The 18,687-nt window shown below is 21.9% G+C and overlaps 2 protein-coding genes across 3 annotated transcripts in view; both read left to right on the plus strand.

Moving 5' to 3' along the window:
• LOC126549947 (E3 ubiquitin-protein ligase RNF123-like) overlaps positions 1-18,687 on the plus strand; it is a 37,805-nt gene that overhangs the window by 9,696 nt on the left and 9,422 nt on the right. The gene's annotated exons all lie outside the window — the stretch shown is intronic.
• LOC126549948 (E3 ubiquitin-protein ligase RNF123-like) overlaps positions 1-18,687 on the plus strand; it is a 53,653-nt gene that overhangs the window by 3,285 nt on the left and 31,681 nt on the right. Inside the window, exons 3-14 of one of the 2 annotated variants that reach the window (XM_050200488.1) lie at positions 180-415; positions 501-611; positions 686-938; positions 999-1,161; positions 1,331-1,524; positions 1,590-1,729; positions 1,821-2,000; positions 2,062-2,224; positions 2,772-2,924; positions 3,659-3,839; positions 6,487-6,677; positions 7,414-7,645. In XM_050200488.1, the coding sequence (XP_050056445.1) occupies positions 180-415; positions 501-611; positions 686-938; positions 999-1,161; positions 1,331-1,524; positions 1,590-1,729; positions 1,821-2,000; positions 2,062-2,224; positions 2,772-2,924; positions 3,659-3,839; positions 6,487-6,622 (1,910 nt within the window). In that variant the 3' untranslated portion in view covers positions 6,623-6,677; positions 7,414-7,645. Of the gene's footprint in view, positions 1-179; positions 416-500; positions 612-685; positions 939-998; positions 1,162-1,330; positions 1,525-1,589; positions 1,730-1,820; positions 2,001-2,061; positions 2,225-2,771; positions 2,925-3,658; positions 3,840-6,486; positions 6,678-7,413; positions 7,646-18,687 lie in introns of those variants that run through there. The other variant, XM_050200489.1, reaches the window with a different exon arrangement.

The raw sequence follows: 18,687 nt of genomic DNA on the forward strand, positions 1-18,687 counted from the left end.
TTTCATACCCAATATTATTCAATCATATAAATTATTATATTATCCCGCAATTAAACTTCAAGTATCACATGAAATGTTAATTAAGAGTAACTTTAAAATATTCAAAGGGATATTTCTTCAATAATTTTTTATTAACTTACATACCTATAGTTATAGTAGCGTTTATGATTTTGTTTAAGCCGACATAGATGATGATGTGATAGAGATCAATTCGGCTGCTGGTTTAATTACTATTTTAACAAGAATCATTAGGAATACAGAAGATAGAAATGCAAACATCCATATCGCCGATGCTGTCATGAATAGAATATTGTCATTCGATCATTTACCTACTGACAAAATACATGTATTTTCTGTTCTACTAAATAATATAATGTGTTTATATCACGTAGCTAGTCATAGACAATTAATTGAAGTAAGACGATATAACACTATATATATATAAGGCCGTTGTACCTAACATATTATTTCTTTTTTCTTTTTAAATATAATATTCTTAGTATGTAGCTTTCAAAGAAAGATTAGCCGAACTATCAATAGATTATGCTTTAGTAGATTATGAATTAAAAACTACCAATGAAAACAAAGATGTTTTAGAGCATACCCTTAAAGTATTTATTATTTTTTTTTAATTAAAATTTGAAAAATGTACAGAAAATAAATTATGTACAATATGTTTGTTTAGGACATTGAAAAAAAAGTATGTTTATCCTCGAGACATATAGCCTGGCTGAAGAGTTTGATATTTGTAGCCACAAATGAACAAATTTTAGAATGGATTCTCATGATCATTTCTCACACATTGAGATATTGTTCAGACATAGAAGAAGAATTGTTCAGATTCGTCCCAGACTTTTATATAGATAATCTGTTAGGGTTAGCTGTTTTATTACCTGATTATACAAACATAACCCAGACGTTTGATGATATTATAGTTGGTAATATTACACGTTAGAAAAATTATACATTGATATATTAAATAAAAATTGTAATTTTAGGTAAAAAATGGTTAGCCACGTTGATCGCTGAAATACTAATGAAAATTTTCAATGACCAAAGAATAATTCATCCGAAATCAAGAGAAATAATAACACAAGGAATAACTTTATATTTAACACATCCTAAATCAATTGTTCTTCTTCAAGAAGTTTCAGAAAAATCGTAAGATTTAATATTTGACAGTATAACTAATTAAATCTATCAAATATTTTAAAGATTGTTTTTATTTTTTATAATTATGATGCATATACTATAACATCAGTTTCAGTATACATGATTTATATGTAAATGAAAATATGTTTAATAAAGCGTAGAAAATTATATTTTTTAGACGATTGCGTGCGATTAAATCAATTTTTAAACCGATGGAGCGAAAAATATGGATAAAAACCAATTTAATATTGATGTTAATTTGGTATGGTTCTGGATTTGCATTCCGTTATACACGACCACCTCATCTAAAAAATAAACATGTATCTACACAAGGAGCACTTGAAGAAATTGTATTTTCTAACATGGGCACTGGTTATTATTTTATAACTTTCTTGCAATAGTTATAATCACTGTCTTTTTTTTTTTTTTTTTGGTAGTGCGACCACCTGCGACTGTGCTCCAAAATGACATACGAAAATTTATAGCTTATGACAAAGAAACAGCGTCTAATTTTATTAATAACTCTTTGAATTATCTAAACTGGGCTTTTTCTGAGTTTATAAGTTTATTCCAAGAAGTATGCACGATTATGTTGACATTTATACATTACATTTATTAGTTTCATTTTATACATAAGACTTAAGTTGTTACTTTTACAATTTTAACAGATAAAAGATATAAACGGCAATAATTCTTTTATTATTTCGTCAGAAGAAGTGAATAAGCTAAAAAGCTGCGGTAAAAGTTTCATTTACACTGTAACTTTATTACGTGTTATTGAAATGATGATTCATTTTGATCGTAATATTATAATTGACCAAGAAGGATCACTTGGCAGAGTATTTCAGGTTACAAAAAATACTAGAATTTTTTTCTCAGAGGATAATACATTTGTTTTGTGTTTTTCAGTTAATATGTCAAATTCTTAATCGTATAAATGCTTCATCTTCTACGTTTAGTCACATTTTGGCATCATCTTTACCATACATGGAATGTGTACATAAGTTTACAATTCTTGTAGCAACAACTGGTGTTTTGTTATCTATGTTAGAGGGTGAAATAAATAAAAAGGGTGATTGAATAAATCTTATATAATATTGCATATGACCAACGTCTAAAATATAATATTTTTAAACAACAATATAAATAAGTAAACAAAAATGTATGTGTTTTACACTCAAAAGATTTATAAAAATCATTTTTTAAGTTTAACATTTTTAACTATTGTTTTAAAATGTCTATAACTCGATGTTGTAGACTGCAAAATAGTATATAATAGATGTTATTCAAAATTATTTATTATAATTAAAATAACTGAACTATAGTTTGTGATTTCTTATTTAGAATTATGTCAAGCAATTTTATTATCTGAATATATATTTTATATAAAATTATAAACCTAATATACAATTTAACAATAGCACCTAAAAATATTTTAATTTTGTATTTAATATACATTTTGTATAATGTATTATGATTACTGAATAACAAGAAGATAGATAAAATAAGTTTACTTTTGGTAAAAAAATAAAATATTTAATTGCTATCAAATTGATTTAAAAACTAAAAATGATTAAGATACTTCTTAGATATTTAAATAACTTCTATTATTTTATTAGTTTCAGAAGAAAATGCTGAAAGACCAAGCAAAATTTCTAGTATTCCAGAAATTACAGATGTTTTGATTTCAGATCCAAATTTTAATTTGTCATCATTGGACTTTATTATATTATCAGAAAATGAAAATGATGAACCATTTTCCTTAAATTTTTGTAAATAGTATTTATAATAAAAAAATCACTATTTATTTATAAATATTTAATATTAGAGTTATGATATAATATTAAATATATTTTTTATATTCCCTCAATTATATTTTACTATCATTGTACTTTTAATCACCTAATATAGCTGCTTTATTAAATACATTGATTTAGTTTAATTAATTATAATTTATTCAACGATAAAGTGTAATTTAAAAATATGAGATTAGTACTTGGTGAATTTGGATTTAAAATTTTTGGGATCTAGTTTAAAGAATATTATAAATTTATAACAATTATATTAAGGAAAATTAAAGGCAGAGAAAGAATATCTTAATTAATATTTCTAAAACTAGATATTATCTAAAATAAAGGCTTTAATATTTTAACGGATTTTAAATATTTGAACAATTCTATTATTTTTACATCAATGTTGTTTTGCTAACTAATTAAAAAAAAATACTTACCCGGAAAATCCGGCCTTGTTTATATTATATTATATATTTAAATAATTTTCTTTATAGCAGATACCTATACAGTTTCTTACAAAATAATTTAATAGTGTAAACTGATGGAATAATAGATATTACAATACTTAAGCTATTTAATAGCAGTAAACCTTTGTGAAACACTGTATAGCTAATTAATTCAATTTTGTTTACATTTTTAATTAATTTATGAATTATGTTTTACAGTTACAGTACATATTTATTATAATTTTTAACATATTTTGTCTTCACTAGATAAAACTTATATTAATAAGGAAGAGTTTGAAAAAGTTGGTGATATGTATCAACATTTGGATTGGTATATGAAGCGTCACAAATCTATGGCTTCTAGCATAAATGAGGAGGATTTATGTATAATATGTTATTCAAATAAAAACAGTGTAACTTTGATACCGTGTAGACATCAATGCTGCAAGTAAGCTCGTAGTTATATATTCAACTTTATAGTAATGATAATTCATAATTTAAAAAGTCCTGAAATTTGTACTCAATATTCATAAAATCATAAGTTATAGTTATAACAATTATAAAGTATGATAAACAAAAGCGAAAAATATGTTAGCAGGTTTTATTAAATGCATATAAAGTCGTGTGCTTAACTTCTTATTCACATAAGCTAATGCGACGATGTAAATTAATTTATCTGCGACAACTCACAATATACATTAGAAATTCTACATTTTTTGTAAACTAAAAGGCACATAATAAGTCTCTGTGGGATATGATGTAACATTAGGGATTTGTCTATTTATAATATAGTATTAATCTCCTCTTTTGAGAGAGAAGGCGTTTTGGGAATCAAAGTTTCTAGAATAAAATTATATAATAACGCTAGTTGCTTGCAGCACCGCCATTTAAGTAATTGCGATAAATTAATTTAATGATAATACACTGTTTAGGAAAGTACATTATACATAAATCCTTGTATAGTAACAAATAGCACTTTTTTTGAATTCTAAATCTAACTGTTATGAATTTATTTCTATTATAATAATGTACTTACTTTTCTAATTTACACGTTTTAATATGAATTTTATCATTTAATGACGAGTTTGATGAATATCCAATTAATTAGGTAGATATCTTTGTACTTAGTGTTAATTTGAGCATACAATATCTAATATTATACTTAAAAATTTTTAGGGTAGTTTATCAGTCATACCTTTTTTTCTATAATAATGCAGTTATTTAGCAGATTTTTTTCTAAAAATTATGTCAACCAAAAACTAATCGTTAGTCGTTAGCATTAGTTTATGAGATAAGGGATTTAGAAAATTTGGTGACTTCAGTAATTTAAAAATTTAAATATTACCTAATTATTTATTTTTAATTTTTAATAATGATTAAAAATTCTAGATGTAATACAATCATATTTTAGATTTTGAGCGGAGTAATGAATGTATTGTTTTTACAATGACATGGGTTTTATTTTGAGGCAGTAAAAATGCTTCAATTTAGAACTTTGAAGGTGATTTCTGGTAGGTAGCAAATTGAATTTAGTTGATAATTTAATTCAAAAATAAAAAACTACTCGTAATTCTTTAAAAAATCTAAAATTAAAAAAGTTTTTTTTGTTTGGTTTTATTATTACAATTGTAGGAACTTGAGATTTTCACTAAATGTTTAATTATCATTTAAAAATATTTAATTAAATAATGTTCGGTTTTTTTTTTATAAATGCCAATAAAAAATTTACGAATGGATTAACATTTTTGAAAGTTTAATAAAAGATTCCACATCATAAGTTGTTCTTATATTTGTATACAAATTATAAAATTAAATATGCACATTTATTTTATATATGCATTGAAAGTTCAAATGTTTGTCAAAAATTTGTCAAAATTTATAAGAATTTAAAAACTATAAATATTTCGTAGCAAAATATTCATAAAATCTTTAATTATTTTAATTAAGCCTTAGTTACTAAGTTATGAACATTTAATAAAATGTTCCTCATAAATAATTAATACTGCAACTAATAAATTTAAGAAAGTAAGAAAATATACAAACACAATTATTTTTTTATTTATATTTGAAATTAACATTCGGACGAAACTATCTGTTAAATGATGAATAACGATGTTAAGTATTTTCTTTTATTTCAAAAGCATTATTCAAGGGAAATTAAAACTTTTATGCATATTTTTCGCTTGAATTTTACTATACGTAATGCAATTTTCAAAAGACTTATACTTTAAAATATCATCTATTTATACTATGAACCTATTCATACTGTTTCATGATATTTAAAGTAAGGTATTACTAATCCATAATTTAATAATTATAATAATTAAATATTATAAATGCAATGTTTACGGAAAAAATTAATCAACCTATTGCGATACTAAAAGTATCATAAATAATTTTAATAGCTATATTAATAAAACATATTATGATAATATATACTGAGTTACTTATGTTTACAGACTATTTTTTCTCAGAATTGATTTTCATTTACAATAATATATCAATGAATTTAAATCCAATATACCCATAACAATGAACCATACTCAACATCTAATGAAAATAGAGGGGGCGCTAGCAAGCGGTATTTAATTGCTTACCTTTTTTTTTTTATACTTTGTAGAATCATATTTAAAGACCATTGTTCATATTATAAACATTTTGATAACTGGAAAGCTGCTAGTTCAAATGAAATATATAAAAAATTTCAAAATATTCACTGAATAATTTACAGTAAATATCGCTGGTAGTCATTTCAAAAATATAGGTTTGTATCGTTACAGGATTTTCTTTAAGTAGTACAAAACTCTCAACAATTTGAAAATATGGTCTTTACCTAATTATATTTTTATAATTCATTATTAAGAGATAAAGTGAGTATGAGCATACTTCGTGAATCACACATTTACACTATTATACATAAATATGATATAAAGTTTTGTTACTTTGTTTCATACAAAATCTAGGTACTCAGCGTTTTTTATTATTGGTATAATAAATATGAAAAATAAGACATAAAATAATCACGATGTTGTCATATATTTTAATTTGAACATATTATTTTACATTTTGATACAAACTATATTTATTTTTTTCAGATTATGTATAAATCATCACATTCTTTATTCACGTGTTTGTTTTTATTGTAAGGGAAGAATCGAATCGGTGGTAGATACTAATAATTTGTCGACTGTAATACATGATTTTGGAACTGAACCCCCACCATTATCATGAACTAGATGGACAGCACAACAGATTATAATATCATCAATATTTAAAATATATAATAGTTATTATAAAATAAAAATTTATATATTTATTACTATTAAATTAAATGAGTTAGAATTATGGGTTAAATTATGAATGATAAAAAAATCTATAGCTAATATTTATTGGCGTTTAATTAAATAACTATTGTAGATAAGAATAAAAATAAAAAAAAAATTTAGAAAAATTCATTGAATTAATCCTTAAAGATATATTTTAAAAAAGTATTAAAAATACAAAATAAATATGGTTATACATTTTAATATAATTTTTACCAATTTTGGATAAACCAAGTTCCACTTGAAATAAAAAATTACAATAATGCTTTCAAATGAGTAGATAGTTGTAACCAATTCTGAGTAGGATCTTATAGTTATTAATTCATAAGTTTAGTATTATACAACATAATTTTATTTAGTTACTTATTTTACTTTAATCCATTTTAAATATACTGATAAATTGTTTGGTTCAGTAATATAAATTAAAATGAGTAACACCAACACTTTATACCTACTAAATATATGTATTATAAAAATATTTTAGTATACAATTTTAAAATTTAAAACCATTATTGTTTTATAAATTAAAATTATAAATATTAAATATTAATATTAGTTTATTATTTACAAAATATTGTAATGATTATTTTTAATTATTAAATAAATTGCATACATAAACCAATAAATAATGCTACTATAAACGTGAAATTAATATATTTACTCTTAATGGTTGTTAAAAGACCTTTATTATAACTGCAGGCTTGCAAACGAGAATGAAAATGCAACATATTGAAGAATAAAGTAGAAGTGGGAGGCATAAGAATGGGCTGTGTTTACTTGTGCAGTTTAGTGTTTCACAGACCCTTAGGTGAGAAGATTAAGTCATTCGTGTACAAACGTCGCGTCATGAACGTCCTAATCCCACTGGCTTTGTCGGTATTCTTGCTCAATCAAAATAATGCTTGGTTTATAAATCACAAAAATTCAGGAGGTAAGGAATTCTTATTTATTTAATTTATATACAATTTTAAATTGAAAATTATTTAAATTAACAAGCTTTAATTTTTGAAATTAAAAATAACCCTCATTTGCAATTTACGTTCTAACATAAATAATGGTTTTTTTTTTATTAAAAATTAATGATTAAAAAAAAAATAATAATATTATATTTTATAAAAATTGAGACAGTTAAAAATAAATAAATAAATAACTTTTAATTTCTATGACTTTATATATTAAAGGTATACTTGATACTTGTGTAAGTGTTAAAATATTTTAAATAAATTAAAATTTTTTATACAATATTTAATTATGAAATTTGTATTCGTGTATATAGTCTTATTATTTTTATATTTTAAATTATAATGTACTTGGTAATAATATTGGTTTACTTTCTATAATTTGTAATACTTTTTAACTGAAATATTACATTTTTAGTTTTTTGTATCGTTTAAAAATTTGAAATTGCATAATTTATAAGTGAGTATTATCTAAAAAAAAATAATATATCTATATTAAGTATTTATAGCATGGAGATTTAGGAATTTTAAACATGAAATATCGTAGGTATCACTATAATCATATTTAAAATTAAAGTCAGAATTCTATAAATTATGTATTTTTGAAGTATAAATTAATAATTTTATTTTTAATTTTTTTTTAAAAACTTCTTTAATATAAATTGAATTATCTGAAAATATTAAGTAACATGAACAAATAAATAAAATTTTGGGCGTCGGCATTTAATAAATTAATACATACGTTTTAAAAATACAATTATTTTCACACATGTATATTTAAGAGGATTCATTCTTTACAAAATATAAACTATTACTTTTTTTTTAATAATATAGTTAACCTATTTAAATTTTCTATAATATTTAATTTTTTTTGTAAATATTTCATTCATATTTAATAAACTTTTGTAAATTCAATACTCATCACTTTTTGTGACTTGTGAGGATAGTCCTTAAATATTTATACCGATTATTATGTATAATTCGATAGAACGCATGACAAATATTATATATGAATGTACACATTGTCAAAATAAAACAAAAAAAATAACTAAAATATTGAAGTGATGATTGGACAGGTATCCATAATTTTTTTTAAAGAATATGTTATGGATTTGTTTTTTTTCTTATAAGAAGTATCTTTAAAATATTTTTTTAATATGTTATATTTCAAATGTTATTTCCATACACCTATTTTCAATAATTTTGAATGCAATTGTTTCTTCTTCTTAGTTGTTAGACCGTTGTTTTCTTTTTGTAAATATTACTTATAGGTACATATTTTTTTAGGGTAAAATATAGGTATTAACGATGCAACATGAAATTAAATACTTTTTTTCATTCAGAAATGATTGTTCATTTATTTGAACATTTTGAGATAATATTCAATCCAAAGTATAATAGTATAAATAATTTTTATAAAGTTGAAATTAAAAAAAATTCTTGAAATATAAAATTCAAATAAAATATTACATTTTATATTTGATGGTAAAATGTTAAAGTGCAAACACATAAAATGGAATGGAATAAAATTATGGAGATGACAAAAAAAAAAAAATGATATTATTTATGTTACATATAACCTAAAGTTGATTACATAAAAAAAAATTTGGTTTTCGAGAACTTAAATAAATGTTTTTATATAGATATAGGCATATTGCTTATTGAATTTGTAATAAATGTTAAATATAAAATATTCTATTGAGAATACATATTATATTGTTACTACTATTATATTTATATTTATTTTTTTTACTCATAAACCAATATATTTAACTACTTATATACATTTGAAAGCTACAATAATTTTATTTTTAACAGAAAAAACCCAAATGTCTTTAAGGTTTTATTTTATTATTTACTTTTATGTATCAAAGTTAAACTGAATAATAAGTAGGAATGAAAAAAAAACTAAATCGTTTTTATATGTATAATGACAGCGGCTTTATTTATTTGAGGTAAAATTAAATTATTAAGTCTTAGTACTATACATAATTTAATTTTTCTTTTCAAAAAGTTTATTTATACCATACAGTCTGTATCATATTTTCATTATATAGTATTTTTGAAAATTACTTAGTTTTAAAAACATTAACTTCAAAGTTAATTAAAATTCGAAATGTTGATTTATTGTTATTTTTTAATATAACTAGGCCTGTTATTTAGATATATTTAGTATTAATATATTTTAATAATCATAAAAATTAAATTTTTAAGCGGTTTTTCCAGTTATTGGGGTTATGAATTTAGTTTTTACTGTTATATTTTCGATATTCTAATAATTGCATTGTAGATTATACAATTATTGTAAATTTTCTGCACATTATGTTTGCATTAACAAATAGTAAGTATTATTTCTAAAATAATTCATCTTTTTCCTCATATAAATAGTATTTTAAATAAATTATAATTTATGATTTTAGTTTATTGAAGTTAATATGTGTTTTTAAGAAAACAATGAAAATTTACTTTGGTAAAGTCTTCAAGGGGATTTAACTTGACAAGACTTATTACATTAAAAAAATAATGTTGTTTAAATTGTTTTTTTGAATTAAATGTTAAAATTTTAAATGTACAATTTTTAACTATGAAATTAAATTCAAGTTTCATTGCAACGATGAACAAAATAATGCTTTTAGACCCTGATCATTCGGAAACGGTGATAAATGATTCGTATATAATGTTTTTCCTTTAAATTATTCTCCTACAAAATCGTGACCCATTGTTTTAAAATGTTAAGTCTGTTTTAATACTAACAGCATTTAACAAATAGAAATCATTAAAAGCATTTTAAAGTAATTTTTACTGTGTTGTATTAATCTGTTTTTACACTTATATTTAAATATTTGAAAATAGAGCATTGATGGTAAGGATACTTTTATAAAAGACCTTTGAAAAAATTCCTCTTTGTAAAATTAATAAAACCAAGCCAGAAAAACTATTTGGCTAGGTTGAAAAGCAATTTCTCCCAAAACCCATCTAATATATTCAATTAAAAACCTCAGTGGTATAAAAGAAAATAGAATCACATTTTAGACTGTATTTATAATAAATATTAGGGAATTAAATAATATTACTTTCTCAATTATTCAAATATTTTTGATTGAAATGATTTTAGTGCTTACATTAAACATTAAACCATTTAAAAATATTCTCTTAGATAATTCTAAGTAGTTACAATTTATTTTTTGTTATAATATATATATAATAAAAAATATATTAAATGTACAACGTGAATGAAATAATAATGCATTTTGAAGAATAAAAATGTTAATTTATTGTTTTATATGATTATCTTTTCCCACTGTAATATGTATACTCGTAACACTAAACATGGATGACTTTATATGGACTTCGGTTGAGTGGACCGTTTTATAAGTTTCGGTCTCTGAAACATCTAGTAATTTGATTCCGGCTGATGATTCGTACTTAGATCCACTCTAAAGTAATATGAAAACTGCCATTTCGAGATAATAAATGAGGAGCAACAATTTGTTTTCTTTTATTTAAAAAGAAAACATCAGTGAAAACCTTCCATGATATTTTAGAGCCCTTAGTAGTATTTATACTAGATGGTATATATAAACACGATTCAAAAAATATGTAATCACTTAAAAATATATTTTAGTTTTTGATATACAACGTAGTAACTTTTTATATTTAAAATAATGATATTTCTGTATTGATTTACAATGGTTAGGGTTACATTTTATGTAGCTTTTACTAACAAATAAATTTTACAAAAATAAATTTTTATAACATTATTATCAAGCAAATATTTAAAATACGATAACATGAGTTTTCACTACATAAAATGCTAGTGTAGTTACACAAGTATGTTGTGACAATTTAAATTTTATAGAATTGTCGTTCATTATTTATTAAGTCATATGCTAAAGTAAAACATTGATAGATATTTTTTTATAATATACTTAGTTTACTTTGTTTTATCTTTTTCGCTACTTTTACCGGAATAGCGAATATTACATTATCCAAAGTAAAATACCCGTATCAAATTTCTAATTAATTATATGAGGTACATGATACTTTTGAAAGATATACACATATCAAACAATTACTTATAGTGAAAATCAAAAATACATATTTCTTTATAAAACCAATAAATTTCTAGTAACGATTAAAAAAATATTCAATTTTGAAAATTAAATATTATAACCACTGTGTATGTACGGATATTTCCTGGGAAAATATAATTTTTCTAGAATCATAAAGTAGGACAAATTATATTTTTAATATTTTAAGATTCAACAATAGTGTCGGAAATTCATTTAAATATTTAAGGTTTTTTTTGTTGCTAAATTTAAGTTAAAAAAAAAAAAAAAATAGAAAAGTAGGTAACATATTTTTAAATTTTAAGATTTCAGTATAAACTACTCATGAGAAATTTAGTATTACAATTTTAACCCAGTGAATAATTTTTTATATATAAAATAACTATTAAAAATTTTAATTTGTCTTGCCTCAAAAATAATTAAAACTTTTTTAACATTTCATTATATAATGAAAATGATAGTATAGAACACTTTGTGATAATTTCATTTATCTACTGTTTTTTTTTTTTTTTTGAAATACAACATCAAATTAAAAATTGTTGTAGGAGAAATAATTATTTTACTGGTGAATATCTAATGTCGTTAACATTTTAACTTCAAATGCGTATAAAAATTTAATTTGGCCTTTTAGTAGAATTTTTTATATATAATATATTGAAAAACTATTAGAGTCTTATACTCAATTTTAAAATCTTATCATAAAAACAAAATTTCTAATTATCAAATAATTTGTTCATTTATGATATATTAATGAATTTTGTAAAAATGTTAACTTTAAGTGACTGCTTATAAAAAAGTATTTTGACGATAGATTCTTGGTATATTTTAATTGAAAAATTAACAATTGATGATGTACTTTGTATTACATTTAAAAAAATGACTGGCCAACAAATAATTTTTATTGGAATATATAGAAAAAAACTAAAAAAATATCAAAAATTTGATCATAAATATAACATTTTGGTTTAAAATTTAAATATTTAAGAATTACAATTATTCGTTATCGTGTTACACAAAAAAATAAAAAACAATTTTGTTAAAAAATGGATTTGTGTATTATTAATTCTCGTTTTTTTTAAAAATTTACTTATTGCTTTTCCCTATTATAAAAAAAAGTATTGGGAATTTTAATTTTGACCTCTATAAAGTAAAAACTAAATCCAATTTTATATCCAAAACTTTAATGTTAAAAAATCAAAGTTTTTTCAAATACTTATCATGCACACACATAACAAAAAAAATTAAACACAAATTTTTGTAAAATCAATACATCTATCGATCCGTTAATGTTAGTGATCCGAAATGTTACATAATAAGAATTATTAGTTGATAGAATAAAAATATTTTTTTTCTTGCTTTAAATTAATAAAAAAGTTTCCAAATAAGATATAAATAATTATTTTAATAATTTAAATTATTATCCGATAATACCCGACCCCTAAAAATTACTAAAGAATAAATTGTAATTTAATTTAATTAAAGAAAACAATTGACATAGAGAAATATATTAGGTTAAGTGTTAAATATTTTAATTAAGTTTATTTATATACATTTTTGTTGACAAAAATTAACCATTTTCTTAAAGTGAATTTAATTATGACTGTTAGTGAGGCTCTTTATAACTTAATTGCTGGTTATGTATCCAATCCGATTCTGTATAATAATAAAATGCGTAAAGTAAATCCTTATGTAGGTATTTCTTCTGTGTTTTAAATAATTTAAAACTCTCCGTATAAATATAACTATTAAATAAATAGGTTTGACGTAAACAAGATATACTGCAAAAAGGTAGTATAAATTTATAATAAGAAATTGTATTTCTGGGACACATCAAAATCCTGATTAAAATTTTCAGTATATGATGACAAACTTTTAAAAACAGGACGTCTAAACACCTTAGTCCATATTATAGCTTCGCTTATCATAAACGCAACTCGAGATAAAACGTATAACTCTACACTGACATCCATGGTAACTATAGCGAATGGATAACATTTATAGAGAACTGGCCATTAGGTTAATTCGGAACTTCACTGATTTCGAATACTCATATTATATTTTCCCGGGGTACCAATATTACTTTCCGGTACGGTCAATTGTCTCGGTATCAAACTTTTACAAAACATAATTGGTTAAAAAACAATTTCATTATGATAAATTTGATAAATTATTATTTATTTATCTATCGGATGATGAAATCTGTTTTAAAATTATTTTCTGGTTCGTTGCCGTCTATACATCCTTAACGTTCATTGTTTTACCACTCTTTTGCTACAATTTTTGTTGTAACTCATCGCTAATTGATAATTTTGTCAGTTAATTTTAAATTTGCAAATTGCAACATAATTTAGTTACTTTTAACCTTATAAATTTATGTCACAGATTGCAGACCATTGAGTTATCTTAGTATCCAGAAAATTAGGATGTTAAAGGTTGTAGGTGACCGTGGAGAAATTATACATTTTGTACGTTAAAAATTATAAAATAAAATGTTTGTTTCGTTTAGGTAAAATAAAATTTGGTTAATTTACACTAAGTGTATGAATATGGTGTTTGCATTTATAGTGTTACAATAAACAATAATAATCAGAAAAAATTAGTTTGACCTTTTTCTTTTCTTTTTTTTTTAGTTTCCCCATTTATCTTAAAATTTAAAAACTTCTTAAAAAGGTTTTTTTTCTCAATTTTTGAGAGGTATATAATATTATATATATTGGTACCTACTCATTGAACACAATTACTCTTTTTCGCCACTGAATATTAATTAAAATAGAATATTTTATTTAACTGTATTGATGATGTACTGATGATTAATCATTATTTTGTAGTATATAAAAATTTTTGAAGTTATAATAAAATAATATAATTTTATTTGTGCAAAAATAATACGAATCTAAAGTTGTAATTATATTAATAGTACTTAGCAGACTGCTTAAAACTGAAATAAATTTCCATATTTTAATGAATTCTTTTGTATAAGGCTTTATAAAACTATCGGTAAAAGTGTATTGAAAAATTGAGATATGATCACATGAAAGAAGAGTTATGTAGTGGCTAGTAATTAAAAAATTTAAAAGTAGTAATATTATATCATCGCATTAAAAATCGTAATACAACTGAGACTAAACCTTGGTGAACCCAGAAATGGTCAAAAATGTATCAAAAGTTATTGAAAATTCTAAAAATGAACTGTCAAATGCATTTATGCATTAATCAATTTACAATATTTTTAAAGGTATCTATAGTAAATAACTTATTAACAATTTTAAAGTGCTCCAAAAATAATTTTCTATAAAACAAATTTTTTATAAAAGCAATTTTAATCTAATATAATTTGATTTATTGCTAACACACAAAACATTTTTATTATTTTGAATTGTAAAGTTCCAAAGTTATAAAAAGATTAATAAAAAAAAATGTTAATTTAAATATTTTGTATAAAACAATACTCTGAAAACAATATTTAGATATGAATAAATTCTAATATGAAATATTTTTAGGTTAAAATAACTTTAATAATTGGATTTAACATTTAAATATTAGAGCAAGATCATGTGATTTATAGCTTGTATGTTTTTCACGAAAAGTTTTTTGAATTTGTGAACATAAAATGCATTAAATACTTTAATAAAATGTTACACATTATATAATATAGAAAATTTAACACATTTGGTATTTAAAGTGTTATCTGCTCGACAGTTTATGTGAAATGTACTAAAATAATAATAAAAAAAAATGTTGAGTAGATTATAAAATAGTTGATATTTTAAGTTTGAATGATTAGAAGCCAGTTTTGTTTTATAATAATTTAAAAATTTAATAATTGTATTAATTCACAAAATAAATTATCATTAGTATTGATATTAAGTTAAGATCAAAAGATTTGTTTCACTAATGTATGTATTTTCTAAAAATCTGAAATAAATTATTTTAAATTGTAAGATGGGTGACTTTAATTCTATACATACTGATCATGGTTAGGTTAGGTTAGAGTCCAAATCACGTATATGAAATGTCACATTTTTGTTTTTTATGTATCAAGTTCAACTAAGTTTAAGCAGTATATATATTATGTACTGCAAAAAAATGAGGATCTAAGTTCATTTTATATAGGTAGGTATTTTGTTTGTATTATATGAATTTCACTTGTTGTGTTGTGTACTTTGCCCACATGGTTAAAATAATAAAAAGAACATAAATAAAGCAAATATAAACTTTTCTATAAGAAGTCAAGAAGAAAAAATAACCATTGGTAACAAAAATAAATTTTAAATTGAAAAAACCCGTTTCATCTATCTTGAAAATAAAGACTTATAGTGTTTTATTGTTGTTGATACAAACTCGCTAACCTTAGTTGTTTTAAGTCAACTAATAATATCTAGCTTTGAATGGTTTGAAATAAAAATTATTATTAAGTAAAGATTAACGTGTTCCAGGTTTAACTTTTAATAAATAAATATATTTATTATAGATATACAAGTCAATTCATCAAATATTTTTATCTTATATTTTCCTTCAATAATGCATTTACTTAATACTTGGTTTTTGGAATTTTTAAATTAACTTATAAAATTAAGTAATTAGTATAATTAATAAATACTAATATTAATAATATATATTTTTTTTTAATTCAAAAAATTAGAATATGAATAAATCATTTATTAAATGAAAAAATGGGTCGAGTTTTTTTGGTGAATTACTCTGTGTATAATTATTACTTATTAGTGTGCAATTTTGGATACATTTTAATGAATGTATAAAGCTCAATTATTTAAGATTTAATTAATACAGTCTTCATCTAAGATTAAATGAAAAAAAAAATGATTAAAATGATTTAATCAATAGGTACGGTCTTCTTAAATTATTATTCCTAATTCATAGTATTTCATATAATGCATTATTATAGTTTTGTAAAATTCTTAGTACCATAATATATACTATTTCTTCTAAGTTCAGTCAGTGTAGAACGTTTACGCATCGTTATTATAATAATAAAAAAACTTTTCAAAAGCTATTTACTCGTTTCTATTGTTCAAAAAGTATATTGACAAATTATTAAAATAAAATGTCATTTTTTTTATTTTCGTTTTACTTTGATTAGTATCATAAATTGTAAATCATTTATGTTCATACAAAAATTAAAAAAAATATTTGAATATTAAATTATAATTATTTTTGAATTTGATATGTTATTCTATGCATATGTATCTGTTTACTATTAGAATGGGCGATAAGCAAACGACTAACCACATTTGTTATTTTTTTAATATTTTTTTTATGCTCAAACGTGTAAGTTTCCTTTGATACGCCGATAAATTTATTCAATCATATCTCAAAAATGGTCTTTAAAAGTTCAACACTGATACGTATACCAGTTTTAACTACAATATAATATATGATCTTATTTTAAAAAAAATGTAATTCAGCCTATTATAATTCTTGTATAGCATCTGATCTGGATAATATCATACATTATAATTATTGTCTAATTTATATTATTCCACTATGCAAATTAAGAGTATAATGAACGTATTGAAATATGGGAACTGTCTAATATATTTCCAATAATCTAATACTATGGCTTTATATATTTTTTGTTCCACAATTAGAGTTTTATTTTATCTAAATTAGAGTATTACTTTGTTCGTGCTTTTTCAATGTTTTTCGACTTAATTTAATATTTATGAGGTACATTAATTTGTCTTTTAACCTAAATGAATAAAAATAATTTACCATTACACGTTATCATTTGCTTAAATATTATGATTTGCTTAAATAATTACTAGGAAATAATATAGTGACTTTATTACAATATCAAATATCATAATATGTACAATATTTCTTATATTTGCGTTACTAAGAAATTATCAACACTTTTAAAGTTTCTAGTATTATTATTTTATTCATACAATCGAATTATTAATAAATATTATATAGATTTTTCATATATTTCACAATATTTTGCAATTTTCTTAAAACCTATTAAATAATATGTAATGTTAACAAAATATATTATGACACATATTATTTATTTTATTTATTTATTATTATTTTAGGTATCGAAAAAAGTAATCTTAAATCAGTATGGGATCTACTATATTTTGATAAAGAAATATTGGAACGTAATATCCCTAAAGATACATTAAATAAAAAGAAGGTTAAAAGTTCCGACATATTTTCATCTCTGATGAAACGAACTCAAACTTCTTTAACTCCATATGAAAGTATTGGTAAGTCAGAGAGAGCAGGTATACACTCATTTTTATTTATTTACTATTTTATCTTTTTTTATATACGTATACAATTATTTTGATAAAAATATACTTGTGAAAATGTACTATTCTATAAAGAAAAATTGTTATTATTCCCAAAATGGCAACCTTTATGTAATTATTAATTCATCACGTGTATTAATATTCCAGAGAAGTTTCTTACCATATGTTTGCTTATCTGATAATAAATGAAAATGAGCACGTATGGATCTGCCTCCCTAAAACTAGCGGTTAATCATAATATTCATGAATGTACTTAATGAAGTAATTTTTCACAAAATTTAAGTTAGCGAATTCTCTATGTACGAGATAGGTAGGTCTTTGATGATATTGAATTATAAACACAAATTATTAGTTATGAACTGAAAATTATATTAGTAAAATATTATTATAAATATTACTTTTAGGTAATTTGTATTTAATTATACTTTTACGTCTTATTAATTAAAGATTTTTTAATTTAACTTTAAAATGGAACTTATTTTATTATTTTATTTGTATTACATGATTTCTATGACATTAAAAACTATTATATAATAAGACTATTAAAATATATGTATGTGTATTATTAATAAAGGATTCAAAGAAATGTTTAAATACAAATTAAGTTTTATTTTATAACGTACAAGAGTATAAAATATATGTTTAAATTGTAATTTGTAAACACTTACT

This window comes from Aphis gossypii, chromosome 2, assembly GCF_020184175.1.
Source record: "Aphis gossypii isolate Hap1 chromosome 2, ASM2018417v2, whole genome shotgun sequence".
NCBI classification, from domain to species: Eukaryota; Metazoa; Arthropoda; class Insecta; order Hemiptera; family Aphididae; genus Aphis; species Aphis gossypii.